Consider the following 17,079-nt stretch of genomic DNA (forward strand, 5'->3'; position numbering starts at 1 on the left):
TTGAATTGGAGTAAATCGAAGGAACTCATAAACTGTACAACAGTTTAAGAAATAAGTTTGAGGCATTAATAATTTTAGCATTGTTCTACAAAAGAAATAATTTATTTATTAGGTATACAGTCTATGCAGCGAAGTGTGGGGTTCATTTTAATTACAGTGATTATATTGCGTCGAATGTAAGAAAATAGTAATGATCTTCAAGTATCTATCAGTTGATTGTTACAGCTTTACACGAAAAAATCTAAATTTACATATGTATAATTCTGTCTCTCACTTCCTGCTCTGATTAGTTATTTGCTCTATACACAATTATAAATATTTTTTTTCTCATAGTATAACGTCGAAGGTATAATTTTTGTCACGTGAGAAATATGAAAAGGCATTAATTGATATTCCAGAACCAAAATTAAGCACATGAAAATTTTTTTCGAGAATTCACCTGCTGCAAAAATTCGATTACTTTTAGTAGCAGTGCCGCTATAGATTAGTACCAGACTAATGTTTCCTTTGGTGCTTACGCTGGGCTCGAGTAGTTGTGGTTGGTGTTGAAGCGGTTGAAGTCTGTCCTATTATTATACGTCCTGCAGCGATCTCTTCTCTATTCGCTGAGTTTTCTATCTCTTTTTGTGCCTCTAAAAAGAACATGACATCTCTGAGCTGTTCCCGCAGATCTGTCATTTCAGATTCAGTTGCTCCCTTGTATTCGCCGAACTCTTGCTGTAATTGTTTGTGCTTTGCTTGCCATGATGCTAAATTCGTCTGAAGCGCTGCACTTAGCTGTCTTTCTTCGGATAGCTCTGAAACAGTCTGGTTCAGTTTAGCACTGGAATGCTGCAACCTTTTTTCCAGAGAGTGTTTCTCGCGAATGAGGTCATTCAGCTCCGCCTGTAACGCGATATGATTCCGTAAATTTTATCGAATGAATTTCCTCAAATATGTTATAAAAGTAAAAATATAAGTCAATCATTCTGAAGGATACCTTGAATTTGCTGTTTTCTTCAGAAATTTGACCAAGTTTCTGACGTAATTCTGTATTCTCGGAGACCGTACGTTGTTCTAATCGGCCAAGCTTTTCTTCAAAATATTGTCGCTGACTTTCTAACTGAGAGGTGAGAAGATACGTAAATTCCAGTTGGACAGCGTCAACTTTCTCGTCTACAGCTGCTTCCCCACTTTTAGCACCCTCACGGCTGCCTTCTACCATTTTACCATCCTTATCTTGGAGCAATCGGTGAACAAAATTATCCCCGACATAATCCCAGACTCGATTGTTCCCTAGTTGCATTGCGTAACAATGATGGGTGTCTCGGTAGTGTTCAAAGGCATGCCCTTGGTGGTATCTGGAGCAACCTATGTAGCCGCATATCAAGCAGATCCAAAGAGCATCGCTGCTGGCACCTGTAATTGAACTACCTGAATTCCACTAAACGAGATTAAAATCTGAAGAAATGGAATGAAACAGACATGAGGTACAAGGTTGACAAATGAATTGTACGCACCACATTCCATACAGTGACTATCAGCTAGGGGTTCAGGTGTTTGAGCATGACGACATACAGGGCAGGAAGTATCACCCCATTTAACTAAGCAACTAGAGTGAAAAGCATGGTTGCATAAAATTGTCAAAATCCCGTCAACACTTTCATCCATCCTCTCTAAGCATACTGGGCAAGATGGAACCTCAGTATGGCCTGCGACTGGAAACCCGCCATCTTCTATTTCCACCTTTGATACAAAGACCATATGACAGACGACGTCTAGTTCCAAGGAATTGTACGGAGCACCATTGAATGTCTCATAAAACTCACTGGCTGCTATCTGAAACATGACAACCATATCATCGATATTCCACCCATGCTTCAATATTCTCATTGAAATTTCTAATTGAAAACATTATTATTGAATACTCAATACTGACAGCTGATCTAAAGGTCATCAATGCCATATATTGGTTGGGACTACCATCCCTAATAATACGAAAGTGCTGAATGTCTTGATGACATGCAGCAGTAAATATTAGTAGATCATGGCATGTCATTGTTGCAGGCACAGATAATATACAAATACAGTGGCTTCGTTCGGCTGCTAGATGCATTTCTATCAACTCACTGAAATCGATAGTTCCAACGTTTATTAGACAGCAAAAAATAAAATTCATAGTTTTCAAGGGAATTTTGTGTTTGAATATGGAAATACACATTTATAAATACATTCATACAGAAATGAGAAGAAATTTCCAAAAAAAATGTTGATACTACAATAACAGTTTCATCTGCTTACTCTTCTTTGAATAGATGTAGGATTCCTTTAGTGACTTCGACGAATGGGTTACCGGAAAAAAAATTAATCTGATCAGGTGGTGAAGAACGTGCAGTAGCTCCGTCACTTTCTCCAGGACCAGCATTGAGTGCAGAATTAGAACTATGAGTTTCTTCAGAATGTACTCTTGTTGAAGAATTGGATTTTTCGGGTCCACGAGATGGAAAAAGTGGATTTGGCCTTTCGGTGACACTGGCATAGCTCTCAACTGTAACATCTTTGGGTTCTCGACGTCCTCGCATTTTTCTAGCAGCCATTGCACCTTAAAGATTGGTTACTTATGTATAATTGACAGCATTCATTATGAGTCAATAAAAAATCATAACGTTGCAGATTCACTTATTAGAATGAAAGGATATAAGAAGAATGCTGAATCAAGGTAAAAATATAGAAATACAACAAAACTATAACCTTAGATAATAGAAAACAATCCCAAGCTTACCCGAATTTTCTAACGACTGTGGATCATCAATTTCAATGCGTATTACGCACAGAGATACTAGTACTGAAGTAGAAGACATCACACATGATAACAGACATGACACATGACAAAATGTACGTTTACAAATTTTTGCATCGATGTTACTCAATAAATAAACTGTATTTAGCGACGTGAAGCGTCACCAAATGTCATGATCAAATGAACTTTTGCGAACAATAACGGTGATTGAGAGTTTTGTTAACAGGTAGCACTAGCGTCCTTGTTTATTGGGTTTGTGCACTGGTTTGTGACTTGGGTTTGTGTCAACGAATTCAGACTTGTGTGTATAGAGATCAGTGGTTGTGTGCACTAATATTTAATCTTTCTCCGGTGACGTAAATCAGCTGACCCAATAATATCAGATACGAAAAAAATAGTCAAAGAAACTTATACGAGGAAATTTTTATCTAATTTTTATTCGACAATTTCATTTCATGATTGAGCTCGTAGTTCATTGCGTTTGTTAAATATATATTCATATATGTTTTATTCGAAAATACAGTACGATACAATTGCTTTTTTGTACATAAACACTGACGATGGAGCGTGTGGTACTAGTAATGATACACTTACAACTAAATACTTTTTGTATTATAAATGATATGAATTATTCATAACATAACAGAATATTGTGCTTTCTTTGTGTTAACAAACATAATAACAATGTAAATTGAACAAAGGTACTAAGTATGAAATTCTTCTACTTACGGGAATGTGCACGAGACACCTTTTGTTTTTAACATAAATTAAAATCAGAAATAACATAATAATATTGATGATAACAATACTACTAATAATAATAATAATAACATTCAATCTTCTAATTCAATTATCTATCCTTAATAAACTTCCTACTCTGTGCTTTGTATATACTTATGATATAATTGTGGGAAGGCACATCGTAATTAAGGGAATAGTCAAGTGGTTCACTTGATAGCTGTTTGTTTCAGTCGTTTCCATTCATGGTGCTAGGTGGTGGTGCTTGGTCCTTTGATTTTCTACGAACTACTTGCCTTTGATGCTCATATTCAAAGTCTTCTTCGCTCAAATTCAGTCTGTGAACCTGCAATGTTTCATAACAAATACAAATGGATTAGCAATGTGTGAAAAAATTTGTCATATTCTTAGAGTAAAAATTTGTTTCCTTCACTACACGTAAATGCCTACATGCCCAAGTTTACCTGTTGCACAAGGGGCTCCTCCTCCATAAGTTGATGGGGTGGATTCCTTAATTCTTGAAGTGTTTCATACATTGATGGGCAACGTTTAGTGAGAGCTGCACGACCCAAACAACCCTTGAGTAGGACTAATCCGACTTTGAAAACAACCTTCACTCCTTCGCACAAAAACATGTCCCAAACTCGCAGAATACTCTCCCATGGTAACGTTCGCGTATAAACGCACAGGAACCATTCTGTCATATATAAAATTGGTTCTATTTTCTGCTTTTTCTGTGGAATTGAGAGATTACCAAAATTAAAACTATTCATTATACTGACAATAAGATAATTATGGCATGGATGAATTAGAAGCAATAACTTATAATTGATCAAATATTAGAGAGTCAGGGTTTTATGCTGCTAAATATTGTGATCTAATTTTTGTCAGTCAAAAGAAAAGTAAACTATAACTAGTTTCATTTTAACGGATACTTTACGAACCAGGTGTTTGTATGCAACAGGAGAAACCCTCTTCAAAAGTGCAAACAGAATATCTCCATCTCTCTGGAGTGTTTCCATGCCTTGGCTATAGTAACCGACCAAATACTTGTCACAAACAGCAACAAGGCACCAAAAAGCTTGAACAGCTGGCATGTGCATAAGCAGGAAAGCAGCAATGGGTGCTTGGGCCTGGCAATAACCAACTTTGCTGTTCAGAATAGAATAGGCTTTGAGAACTTGGAACAATTCTTGTTGTCCAGGAGCATTTTCAACAAACATTTCATGGTGAGGAAATTGCCGGTGGAGATCTTTCCTTATATCCTCTATATACTTTGGATCTCCTGGCCTAGAGACTAGCTCTTCGTACAAATGCGGATTTTCATCCATTAGAAGTTTTCCTCCACAAAGGTAGAGCCATGCGCGGGGCCTTACCGATGGTGGAATTCCTTTGCGACATCTTTCTCTAACTTTGCGATAGTTTGTAGACATGAAATTATTCCATTTGCTCAACATTCGCAGCCATTTCCTTTCCCTACGAAGAATCACTTCTGGGGGAACTATCTGGCGACTGTAAAAAAGATCACAGGATTTTTTTTTAACTTTTGATTTTAACGATCCTCAACACTTGTAATTATTGGAGAGTTCGGAGATTCTGTAATAAATTCCTACAATATTTGTGATAATACTCCAGAGTTGAATGGTGCCAAGTTAACAGAACTGTTAGTCATCGTTTGAATAAAACATCGACCAAGTAATCTCATTATCTTATCATTTGCTGTAATGTACACTTGTCTCTGTATTGTTACATGGACTTGATCACCTTGGTGAATTACTGAACTGTAATTCAACCAGCTATAGATAGTTATAAAAATTATACCTCCAAATAACGACTGCTTTGATCAGTAGACACAAGTGTTTTAAGAAAACAAAACGTCGAAGGCCAGGATTAGGCAAACAAATTAAATTTGTTTTCCACAATTTTATCAGGTTCTCAGTTGTACAATTTTTCAAAATATACATAAAGTGATATCAAACAAAAAATGCCAAACCAGACTTACGGTTCTGGACTGTATTGCGTTCCTCCCAAAAACCCATGTCTGTCAGGTACAGTTGAAATAACAGAGCCAGACTGGAATATACTACTTGCTTCAGATCCTGAATCTCCATTTAAGTCCTCGTCATTGTCCTGCGATCCCGAGGCAGCCATAGCATCTTTTTAGAGTACACTTGGACTAAAAGCAGTAGGAAACAGGTATGAGAAAGATCGAGATTCAATGTGTCAAAATTTTTTGAATCCACTTTTATTCTAACACCATTAGGATGACTTTGGATGATATTATAGAGACATGGATAAGAATAATTGTTATTCATTATTGAAAGGGAGAGAAAAAGAAAAACCTTGAGAGAATACTTGGTGATAAATCTCCAACTTTCAGTGAATACTTGTTATGAGTTACAATTTCTTGATATGTGGTAAACTATATCGTACATGACAGAGTGGTGTTGTTGACATGATTTATTAATTTCCAACATTTTCTCATGATTTTTTCTTCACTTACACATGCGGATGTACTCCGATAAAAAAAAAGAGAAAGAAACACCTTGTTTCAATGCAGCTGATGAATGTAGGTGGTGCAGACAAGTGAGCAACACGATTACAGATAATAAACAGATGATCAATCAATTTGTCGAAATTATTGCGAATAGACTAACGTAGAATCCACTCGGAATATGGAGTATTTTTTGTATCAGCAAGTTGGAATATCACTATGAAGTATTGCACGTTACCCAAAATAATGGTTCACCTTAGATATTGGAAGGAAGGAACCGCCTATCTGACAGCAGTCGTGTACCCGTGTGAATATTTACCGACACATACATATGTCAGAATTTTTTTTTTCTCGTCGCACGATATGTGGGGTTCAGTTCGCGTGTGGCTTATACGGGCGTCGATTATCTACAACCATTGATACTAATCATAGTTCACTTTTGATGCAAATAGCTCAGTCTTGATATATTGTTCAACAAGTTAATTAGGATCTGAAATTTATGATAAGCTATGGGCTATGGTCAACCATTCGCATAACCTCTAATTTATGTAGCGGATGTTTTTAGATTGACTAGTTTTCGAAACCTCAACCACAGCACGTCTTCATTTTTTAACGCATCGCCAGACTTGCCTAAGTGACGATGTCGACGATGATGTCACACTGTAATTTATTATTTATGCAATTATTCAGTTAAAATCGATCCGGTGCTCCTGTACGTTGTTAGGTGACACTCAAGTCAGATGATAATATGGAAATTTGGAACACACGAGTTCCCAGAACGATTTGATGGTGGCTTAGAATTCGCGACATCACTTGTCAGGTATTATTTATTTAGAAAATATGAAGAAATATACAAATATATATACTGTCCTCTGCAACCAACAGACTGTTTTCACTTGCCACATAGTAACTTCATTATCTTTCGGTTTTTGGGTTATTGACAAATAATTAACATCCGCCCACTTGTTGGCATATGGCCTCTGTAAATAAATACCAACTAATATGCATGTAAACACTAAACAGCATCATTTGATCATGAAATATTAGTTTGTGAACCAAAGGGTGTAGATTCCGAATACATGTTCGTAAATGGCATGCATAAATGAAGACTGAAAGTTGGATTAAAAAAAATTCTTTTATTTTGTGTCATAAAATTATTCGTATTTCTTGTTTCGATATTGAATTCTCGACATATTTATGATTCATTGCATACAAAGTCCTTCGTATTTAGTTACAGTTCAAAAATGCCTCACAAATGTTTTAAATTATTAATGATACTTATGGCCGAAGAACAATGATGAAATCGTGTATTTACAGTAATTATGCCTATGTATAGCATACTGAGCAAGATGAAAAGGGAATAATTGTAAAATCATAGTATAATTTTAATGTCCTACTACATACAACTAGTTTAAAATAAGTCTAAATTAGATTGTAAAAAATAATCGCTACCTAACATAAGCAGGATGTCTGCAAAACTAAAACCATACCCTTTGAAAAAGAGACAGGAAATAATTATCGTTGCTATTTGTTCAATGGAGTGGTGAAGATTATTGGGCATTGAGTAATAATCAATTCAGACGATCGGAATTAGAATAACATTAAAATCAATGTTATCTATAGGCAGACTTTAGAATTGGTTCTTTGATTTTGTCGAGATTACCAAGGACTTATCGTAATTCGATTTTAAAAACACCTTGTTTAAAAAAACTACCGCTCGATATTGCAGATGTAAATTCAATAGAGGTTTCAAATAATTACAAATTTACAAGTGATTTTTTAAAATCGTATTAACCTTCTATTTAAATGCGTTGAATAGATACATTGTGATCGTATCGAATTAGACTTACGATTGATACATTTTTACGTACATATTAGTATAACAAAATTCATTGATTTAATATTAACTCCTGTAAAGTGTGGTCTCCGATCTAACTATACTGATTTAAATAGTCTAAACGGTAATGGTGCTTCGTTATTAGAGTAAATCCAGCATTAATTTTACAAATACAGGGGGTAATATTAAATAACATTACCGAATGATTTTGATTTCGTGATTCCAAGTGAGTTATCAATGGTAATATGGGTAAATTCCAAATAGGAGCAACATAACCATATTAGAAAATTCAGTTAGAAATCCAACGAGAAATAACGCAGTTATAAATGAAAATAGTTCGACTAATTGATGTTCATCTTTTCTCTCAGATACATTATTTCGCATTGGACCTATTAAGACTCTGTTCCGTACACGCATGTGCTACTTACGATTAAACACTAACGATGTCATCATACTAAGCCGATATGTTGGAAAAATGAGAGCCTTCGAGCTATTTGAGTAGCGAGTAGAAACGTGTAGGAGGCTGAGTCAAGGTATAGCTGCAATAACATGTGTAGCCAAAGATGTCAATTTCACAGGAAGTAATCAGCTTGTGGTTTTTTACTAGGAATTCCTCTGCTTTCTTGAGGTGCTGCTTCAAATATCGTAAAATCTCTTTGGAGGTGTTCATTCAGTTCTAATATTGCCGCTACGTTACCGCATCTGTAAAAATGTCGATTAAGCAATCAAGTGTCAAATCGTGGTCGATCATTGTTGAGTTACGTTGTATTACAGGTGAGGTCTAATCTTTGTGAGAAAGAATGTCTACCTGTAGCAATAATTTGGCGCGGACCATACTGTGAGCACTGTTTCATTGAAATGCCATTTGTATCCTTCCATAACTAGTTGATGTGCTCGACAAATCATGTCGATATCGTTAGCAGAGTTAAACTGAGCAACAACGTCACTGCCAAACAAATATCCTGCACCTCTTGGAGAGACGCCCCATCCTTGGGTGTCTTCAGGATCAGACCAAAGCAGATCACACATTGGGCCGTCATGTGGTACCTAAATCCAGTTCATTGAATTATTTTTGGTCAGCAAGGTACAGGCATTGACGATATTGAAACTACATACCTCTTGTTTTCTGTCTATGGTTCTAATTTGGTCAAGTGTCTGAATACTGGGTGAGAGACCTCCGTGAACACAGAATATTTTTCCATCGATAATTGCAGAAAGGGAAAGATAGTCAAATATCTCGGTGCAGTATCGCCATACAGTAATACTACCATATTTGCGCAAGCATTCATCGTAGAAACCATAGACTTGAGTGATTTGTCTTGATTCATGATTCCCTCGAATCAGAGTTATTCTGTCGGGATAGCGGACCTGTGAGGATCGTTGAAATAAGTGATGGATAAAAGTTTCCTATTTGAGTTTATAAATGATATTGCAACTATTAAAGAATTACTTTGAGAGCGAGTAGGAGCAAGAACGTTTCAACACTGTAAAATCCTCTATCAACGAAGTCACCCATGAACAGGTAGTTTGTTTCAGGCACATCGCCACCAACCTTGAATAGCTCTTTCAGGTCATAAAATTGACCATGTATGTCACCGCAGACCTGCAAAGTATGAATGAGTCAGCACTTGAGGATTTAAAAAAAAACCAGCTCATCTATTACGTTAACCTTAACTTACGGTAACAGGTGAGTCAACTCTTTGTACATTACTTTCCTCGATAAGGATTTCTCTAGCTTTCGCACAAAGCGCTTTTACCTCTGCTTCCTTTATAATCTCACACTTTTTCAGCTGTTCAATTTGCCGATCCAAATCACTGGAATCGGACATTGCTTCGCCCGTTATATTGCGCGTGAACTGTAAACAAATCAAAAATAACACTGTAACATCTTAAAAATTGTGGACGATGAAGGTTGGTATTAAAATATCATGCATCAATACAACAATTGCGTAAGAGTCGATCAAAGTTCTCAAAGACAATAAACTCGAAATTATTTGTTAGACCAAGTGAGATTTAGGGTGTAACTAAGTGATGTGAGGTAGTGTAAGACGGTGACTTTGAAATATAAACTAAAATAAATAAATAAATATGTGATAGAGCAATGCGCTGTGTCAAATCTGATATGTTCACATGGTTTGAATATAGATGACGTCAATCAGACAATCAAACTGGTCACATGAGTTCTATGCTAATATTCTACAATTAATTATTTTCTATACAAGCACATATATTACTGTGAATTTACACCAGAAATTACGTTTGAAAAAGGGAAGGTTAAGGGATGATCGATGCGAGAATTCTGTCGGTTAAAAACTATTACCACGAATTAAATAGCGATCACTGATTATGAAAAAACGGCATAGTGCTGATAATAATTGCGAGGGTATGTTAATTAGGATTTATTAGCCTGATATTTTAAAATCTTAGCATTAAAATAGTTAACAAAGCCAGCGAGTGGAGGGTGTCCACAATAGCGCGTTCAATGCTACATGATCAGGTAAATAGCAATGATTAAAACTGGTGAAAACCAATTGTATATTGAAAAAGTCAGACACGATTTATGTAGAGTAAGGAGTATATAAATTTATTTTCGTACCGGTTAATTGAAAAGCGTATTAAGTTCAACAAAACTACTCTCAACGACGAAACTAGCTTGCCTCACCGCAACCTCCTGTCGGCCACCATGAATTTCCGACAATGCACTGCGCGGTGCGCGCGTCGTTTGTCGGCTCACAAGATTCCGCTGATTTCTTGAAATTGGGATCCATACTTTGTTCAACTCAAGAATAAATTTTAGCACATAATTTGAAATATTATAGATCAACTTATTCAGATTAAATGTTAGTTTCAAATGCCTTTTCATTGCTTAAATGAGCAACGGTTCAGCGCGTCTGAAAATCAACTTGAAGCAGATTCTACGCCGTTGAAGGTCGTGGACCAATCATTTCGCGGTATCAGATTGTCCAAACGTCCACTGGTCAGAAGAAACATGAGTCATTTCTCGCTTAAATAATCATAGAAATAAAAAGTAAATTTTAGTTAGGAGAGTCGAGCTGCAACAGATTTTAAGTCTGTTTCGTACATCTTCTTATTATAAATTCATCGTGCAAATATTGTCGGATTATTGTCGCGGATTAGAGTAGTCGGTTTGACGTGTTTACTTCCGTTTGAGGTTTTGCAAAATCGTAGTGCTCTCCTGGTATTCGCTTTCGGGTAGGCTCTAGGCATCAATTTCTGGCCAATTAAAAGGGGATATCTGTGATTCTGTATTCTGTCATTAGTGAGTGACGGGTATTGTCGGATCGTGGTTGTTGTTATTCGTAGTGTGTCGTGTAAATAGGATATTGTGTTTGTGATATTCGTTAGGCGGGTTTGTCTTGTGTGTTGTGTAAAGACCTGTCATTCCTGTTGGATTATTAATAATTAAACGAGAGATGGGGAATGTTCACACTTGTGGCCCGAACGAGGCGCTCGTCGTATCAGGTAGGGTAGCGTAACTTTACGTTCGTTCATGTTTTTTTCCCTGTTAACTCGATTCCTCTACGTCAATTCATTCTCAGTTTTATTTTTACTCCTTTTCACCACATGAAAATCGTTGCGTAAACATGGTTACCTTGTACGCCGGATTCAATCATTTTTTTAAGGTTATAAAACCCATCCGCCGGTTTTTCTGCATTATCGTTATGTAATTTCAAAGGTCATCCCCCCTAGCCTTGTTCTTTTTAATTCAACATCGCATTTTTATTTCAATTTCTTTTCGCTCTATTATCATGGAACGCAACGGATCTACATGTTTTTATACACACACGCAAGACGTCCATAATCCATAATGGATTTGTGACTTAATTTTAAGGATAATCATCCGTCTAGCATCAACTTATACGTGTAACAGCATTAGCCAGACTTTTTTCATTATTCTCACAGGGCTGGTGGGCTTGTCGCGACGAACCGGCGTTACCGCAGCGTCCTTCACCAAACATTGTGTCATCTAATAATATCGTACATGGTCCATAAATGCGTGTGCCCCATTTATGTGATCATATTTAGAAATTTGTATCATTTAAAAGCAAACGTCAAAAAAATCATCTTTGGTTTCTCCCCCTATTTATTCATGTTTTGTTCATATTTTGCTTCGCCTATCTTTTTTAGTTAATGAATGTACTCATCTTTGTACGTTTATATATTCCTTTTCTGTTGTTTGTAAAATGATTTTCATCCTCCAAATAAATATTGTTACTGTAAGCATTGATTATGTTATATTTTTTCATCTGTCACAAAACCTATGCCATGCTAGAACTATTACTAACTTAGACTTATGTTAGTTATGAATTTTAAACATCATATAAAATTTTGTATTAATGTATTTTGTTGTTGTCACCGTTGTGTTTGATTGTTTGGTTGGTCTACATCGTTTAGGTAATTGGTTACTCAAGGATTACGTAAGCCCTCGTGCTCCTCCCCATTCGGTCATGGTGAACTACAGAAGCTGAACTTCTAGTAATGCGACTGCCAGAGTTCAGTGAGATTACTTATCAAATTTCCGTTTGGCTGGTATAATGAACGCACGAATAAATGAAGTCCTCTCGATAAAACGATTGAAATGTTTTCATTGGATCTAGAAAACTTCGTATGCCTATCATCCAAAAATGGCTCAGCGTATCAAAAATAAATTTCTTCTGGTACGTACGTGCCGGAATCGCTCTGCGCATTTCTATCAAACTCAAAAGTTCGGATAGGATGTAACACGGGAAATTCGGAAACGTTATACTACTGCGTAGATAGATATTTAGGATTCTTGATGAACAAACAGGACGATCGACTGATTTTCAGATAATATTTTCAGATATATTCTGGAGTGCTCCCGAAGTCCAGAAGTAATACAACGGTCGCATTTGATGTGTGTCATCTATTCAAGTGAATTTAATTCATAAACGATCGAATCACGCTTCGTTGAGTTCTGGACCGACGATAAGTTATGCATGAAAGAGAAAAGAATATTCAAAGAGCTGTATTGACCAATCGTCGACGGGGCATCTGGAGTTGCTTTTCATTGCCGCTAAACAACGCCGATCGTAGGATCAATTACTGCTACGAAGCGAAAATGTCGGCGTTATTTTTATTCCGCCTGGCCCTACTCTTATTTTTCAAGTCAACTACTCGTAATTCTCCCCCTTCTCCTTACACTTGTATTTTGTTACGTGATGGCTGCTGCATTATGCGAAACTGGGTTCTCTCCATACCGCGTAGTTTCCTGTGTACGGTTTTCGTGCCGGTTATAGGCAGCTATCAAGGTCATCCCGACCTTTCGGTCTCTTTCGGCTGTTCTACAAGTTTCTTTCATTTTAATTATACCCATGCCCTATAACCGTAGTCCAAGTTAACAGGAGACTTCTATAACGGTAAAAATTTTGACGCATAATTTAGGAGATTCCACCTTGAATTGCATACGTATATTTCATTGATCTATATCATTAATTCTAGGGGACTGTCCACCTTTGTCTATGAGTTGGCAAGTGATTTAGTTTTAGATTTCTTTTCCTTTTTCTACTTTGCCCTACGATATCAAGCGGGCATAACGTACCGGTGTAAATATTCAATGTATATATACAGGCCTTGGAATTTAATAGGTTGGTGATTTCTCGATGTCCAATATTGAGGGATTCTTTATGTAATCTATTATTTTTTCAGCTTCTCAATCCTTCGCGTGTACTACTGCTTTTTTTTATGTAGAATATCCTCATTTCTTTTCTATACATTAAAGATTCATTAGATGTTATTCAATCTGCTTTGGAAAAAGAAGAAAAAGATCTATTCCCTGCAGTTATCGTTGACAAGATCCAAATATTTCAAAACGTCCACGATGTCGACGGGAATGCATAATATTCTTACATGAAATACTCAATTAGTCGCGAGCAGAAGCTACCATTTTAATGGAAGGTCACTAAATAAGTGGTCGTTAGGAGGAAAAAACAATAATTGGATTCTTCAGTCCCGTTGTTCGAAGCATATGAAATTTTTAATTCACCCAGCGTTCTGTACAATTATTAGCAATTGACTGGAATTTATTTCGGCTCGATTAAACTTCAGGGTGGATTATTACCGACAAAATTCGTCATCGATCAAACAACTAATGGGGCTGGTAACACTTTTACTGGTTCCATAGTTTGGTTTGGTATAATCGATCGTATAGGATCATCGGACCCGAGATCGGACCAATTTGCGTACACTATTCTTCAGGGTTCTTTTTTAATCTCGACTTTTTCCCGTCTCTTGATTTTGACGTAAAAAATCGGTTAAAAAACAGAATTCCTCTCATCGAATTTGTACCGTCCTGCAGTTATAACTATTGAGGCTATTTTGTTCTTACTAGTATTACCAATTTTTCTGCTCCGAAAAGCGAAAAAATGGCGATGACTCGATCAATTTAATAGATAGATCATTTTGGCTTCTAGATTCGGGTTCCTGGGGTCAAAATTCATAAGAATATCATAAAAAACCCAATAAAAAAAAATGTTGATTTTTGACCCCAAAATTGAAAAAATTCCAAGGGGTACCCCTTTGGATTTTTTCGATTTTTGGGCCAAAAATGAAGTATTTTCAAAATCGATTGTAGGATATTTTTTCAACGTATTTTGAACCCAGTAACACGAACCCGTTGGTCAAATTGAGCTACGAGTTTTTCCCATCGAGATATTCTTGATTTTTCATCTTCTGGGTCGATAAATTGGCGATAACTTGATCTTCGGATTCTGAAGTTGTAACGGGATAGGTGAGTTTGATATCATCATAGATATATTGCTGTCTTGCGCATCAAAATGAAATCATACAAATGAAAAGTTTTACCTTACGAGTTACGAAGACGTTTGCACAGTCTAAGCGTAAGTTTCTACAAGTATGTGCTTCCGTATAACGTTAAGATAAATGATTGTTAAAGATGTCGCGTAATCGTACAAATCTTCTGGGTACATTCAAAGACAAAAATTGGGTGAGAATAGAGCGGATTTCTTCTTTCTCGTTTTCGGACCAGCTCAGCTAACGGCAGCGCAAATTGGCCGGACTATAAACTGACGAGAATTAGAGGAGGTAGGGAAAAATTAGTCGCGGGGTCATTGATCACGATTAGTCGACCCTGACGCCTGATCCGCATGCAACCCAACGTAGGTCTGCACGCGACTTCCACACAGCCAGCTTTTCGAATTTTAAAATACTCGACAGACATAGGCACCTATTCTACGTTTACTACTCAACACTCTGCTCGAGGATCGTTAGCGTGCACGGTATATTTGCTTGTAGCCAATTCTTTCGCCCTACCTACAATTAGCGACCGATCAATTTCGTTATTTTATTATACGCTCGGTTGATTTAACAAATCCTATGTCAACGTTATTTGTATACCTGCACTCGATACCTGGCGCTGAAGTACGGTACACGATAATCGGATTATCCCATCGGTAAAAGGATAGGCAAGAGCAAAAAGAATCAATAATAACTAAATAAATAAGTAGCAACCCTCGAAGCGAAGAAGCGGGAATGGTTTTCACCCCAGGATCGAAAGTTTGTAATATATCGATCGGCATCTTTGTTACCTCGTGCGCGTTCTCGTTGTCGCTATCCCTATGCAAGCGAGTGAGTCATAGTCCCACTTGCCGTTACAGCGACTATAAGGGTGCGAGGGCCAAAGGCCGAGGGCTGATGGCCCAAGGGTGGTGGAGGCTGTAGGATAATACAGAGGGTGCAGAGAGATCGCTCTCACCCTTCTATGGGATCGCCCGGAGGTGACTAGACTGTGGTCCCCCCTCCCCCCACCACTTCCAGCTTTCATTCTCTATGCAGGCGTAAAAAATATCCTGCTAAATAAAAAACCACTTTTGCAGGTCATGCGCTGTGAATCTCTTCTGGAGTTTACGTCGAGTTTTTCGTATTTTTCATCTGGTTCTTTTTTTCTTTTCATTGATTAGAATGTAGGAAGTTATTCAATCAACGTGTATTGATTCGGTGGTGAACGTTTCTGAATTTTTCTTTTCCTCCACGTTTCAATTCAAATTTTCTAATTGGAGACCTACGGAGGGAATTCAGCTTTTTTGTTCATCGTTCGATGGTCCTCGAGGTTCACAATTGGGCTCGGTCAGAATTCACGCTGACACGTGACGCGAGGCAATGCCAAATCGTCGACTACTTGATCGTACACCGAGAAAGTCGGTGGTATACGTGTAATGTTCGATGATGTTGGAAACGCGAAAAAAACTATTGGAAAAATATAATCATCCGACTCGTTTTCGAAGGATGAGTGTCATCGATTGGCTTTTTATTTCGCGTACGAAAATAAGCGTTGGATCGGCCACTCCTTTAACATTCTCATTGACCCCGCGTTTCGTTAACGCCACAATCAGTGGTATACGTTTAATCTACATACGTGCGTGGTAATCAGCTAATGGACCGCACCTTTAGCCTGTTCATTTTCCTCATCCCGTAAATCTTGGAACCTTCGAAATTGTATTCTTATACATTTATAACGTTGTACGAATGGTCAGTACGATCGCTGAACCAATCCGGCGACTGATTCTGGTAAAGTTATTTCGAATTCTCATGAGCGTGAAAATGTTACGTATTTTGCGAAGGACCGACAACGGGTCTTACGGCATTCAGGGGAATAATAGATCGTGCGACGTGTTCATACTTTGAAAACTTTGAGTGAAACTCTAAACAACGTTTCGCCCACGTTGTACGTACATCGGTTCATTGTCTCGCAGGTCTAGTTTGCCGATCCAATGATCGTATCGCGTACATACCACACCGCCGGAAGTGAGTATACGTTGTACGTTATCGCGAAACATTTCTCGTCGCGATATGTCGTCATCGGGCGATTCGCCCGAGCGATAAGGGACGCGTTTTTAAAAATATCCGTCGTGAAATTATTTCATCGATACCATCCGACCTTGACCAAGGATGATATATATCTCCGTCGTAGCGTTTATTAATGACATTAGCGACTTCGCCCAAGGTCGTGCCGATAAACGCGATAAGGAAGAAAAAGTATTTCCTATTTACGTGGTATCGCAACATGGATTACATTAGTTTGTCAAAACCAAATGTCCCACTTGAGAGCCGAGTGTACGTTGCACTTTCTAATCGGTCAGTTCTAGTGCACATCATGCACCGCGCTATTATATGTACCATGGACATATCGATGGTACGCTCGGAGAATTTTCAGTGCTTGATTCTTTCTAAGCG

General features: G+C 37.5%; 4 protein-coding genes and 1 long non-coding RNA gene across 13 annotated transcripts in view; 2 read left to right on the top strand and 3 right to left on the bottom strand.

Moving 5' to 3' along the window:
• Positions 1-69: 69 nt before the first annotated feature.
• On the bottom strand, positions 70-3,005 carry LOC105683080 (BRCA1-associated protein). 2 transcript variants are annotated; one of them, XM_048649761.1, is made up of 6 exons: positions 2,762-3,005; positions 2,281-2,581; positions 1,919-2,108; positions 1,500-1,818; positions 980-1,413; positions 70-885 (listed from the first exon to the last, which is right to left on the bottom strand). In XM_048649761.1, exons 1-6 carry the CDS (start codon positions 2,838-2,840, stop codon positions 496-498), a joined length of 1,713 nt encoding a protein of 570 aa, XP_048505718.1. In that variant the 5' UTR covers positions 2,841-3,005; the 3' UTR covers positions 70-495. The 2 variants fall into 2 exon arrangements, with proteins under 2 accessions (XP_048505718.1, XP_012250840.2); XM_012395417.4 differs by having other exon boundaries at positions 980-1,398; positions 2,762-3,001.
• A 254-nt stretch (positions 3,006-3,259) lies between these two features.
• Positions 3,260-6,838, bottom strand: LOC105684600 (TBC1 domain family member whacked). Of its 5 annotated transcripts, XM_020850861.3 has the most exons (6): positions 6,267-6,838; positions 5,520-5,693; positions 4,739-5,029; positions 4,462-4,669; positions 3,982-4,251; positions 3,260-3,863 (listed from the first exon to the last, which is right to left on the bottom strand). In XM_020850861.3, the coding sequence occupies exons 2-6, from the start codon at positions 5,666-5,668 to the stop codon at positions 3,747-3,749; spliced, it is 1,035 nt and encodes a 344-aa protein (XP_020706520.1). In that variant the 5' UTR covers positions 5,669-5,693; positions 6,267-6,838; the 3' UTR covers positions 3,260-3,746. The 5 variants fall into 5 exon arrangements, with proteins under 5 accessions (XP_020706520.1, XP_012253500.1, XP_012253493.1 ...); XM_012398077.4 differs by having other exon boundaries at positions 4,462-5,029; XM_012398070.3 differs by lacking the exon at positions 6,267-6,838 and adding an exon at positions 6,063-6,260 and having other exon boundaries at positions 4,462-5,029.
• A 289-nt stretch (positions 6,839-7,127) lies between these two features.
• On the bottom strand, positions 7,128-10,615 carry LOC105684631 (serine/threonine-protein phosphatase 4 catalytic subunit). 2 transcript variants are annotated; one of them, XM_012398146.4, is made up of 6 exons: positions 10,445-10,615; positions 9,528-9,704; positions 9,299-9,451; positions 8,965-9,216; positions 8,657-8,895; positions 7,128-8,550 (listed from the first exon to the last, which is right to left on the bottom strand). In XM_012398146.4, exons 2-6 carry the CDS (start codon positions 9,675-9,677, stop codon positions 8,421-8,423), a joined length of 924 nt encoding a protein of 307 aa, XP_012253569.1. In that variant the 5' UTR covers positions 9,678-9,704; positions 10,445-10,615; the 3' UTR covers positions 7,128-8,420. The 2 variants fall into 2 exon arrangements, with proteins under 2 accessions (XP_012253569.1, XP_048505725.1); XM_048649768.1 differs by having other exon boundaries at positions 10,511-10,528.
• On the top strand, positions 8,240-10,008 carry LOC105684641. Of its 2 annotated transcripts, XR_002305504.3 has the most exons (5): positions 8,240-8,381; positions 8,456-8,622; positions 8,734-8,932; positions 9,385-9,535; positions 9,639-10,008. It is a non-coding gene; the product is annotated as an uncharacterized LOC105684641 (long non-coding RNA). The 2 variants fall into 2 exon arrangements; XR_007276869.1 differs by lacking the exon at positions 8,734-8,932.
• Positions 10,616-10,812: 197 nt separating the features above from the next.
• The window catches only part of LOC105683396 (flotillin-2), a 135,377-nt gene continuing 129,110 nt past the window's right edge, over positions 10,813-17,079 (top strand). The window contains exon 1 of one of the 2 annotated variants that reach the window (XM_048649767.1): positions 10,813-11,331. In XM_048649767.1, the coding sequence (XP_048505724.1) occupies positions 11,283-11,331 (49 nt within the window). In that variant the 5' untranslated portion in view covers positions 10,813-11,282. The remainder of the gene's footprint in view (positions 11,332-17,079) is intronic. The other variant, XM_048649766.1, reaches the window with a different exon arrangement.

The sequence above is a fragment of the Athalia rosae genome, chromosome 2 (assembly GCF_917208135.1).
Source record: "Athalia rosae chromosome 2, iyAthRosa1.1, whole genome shotgun sequence".
In the NCBI taxonomy this organism is placed as follows: domain Eukaryota; kingdom Metazoa; phylum Arthropoda; class Insecta; order Hymenoptera; family Athaliidae; genus Athalia; species Athalia rosae.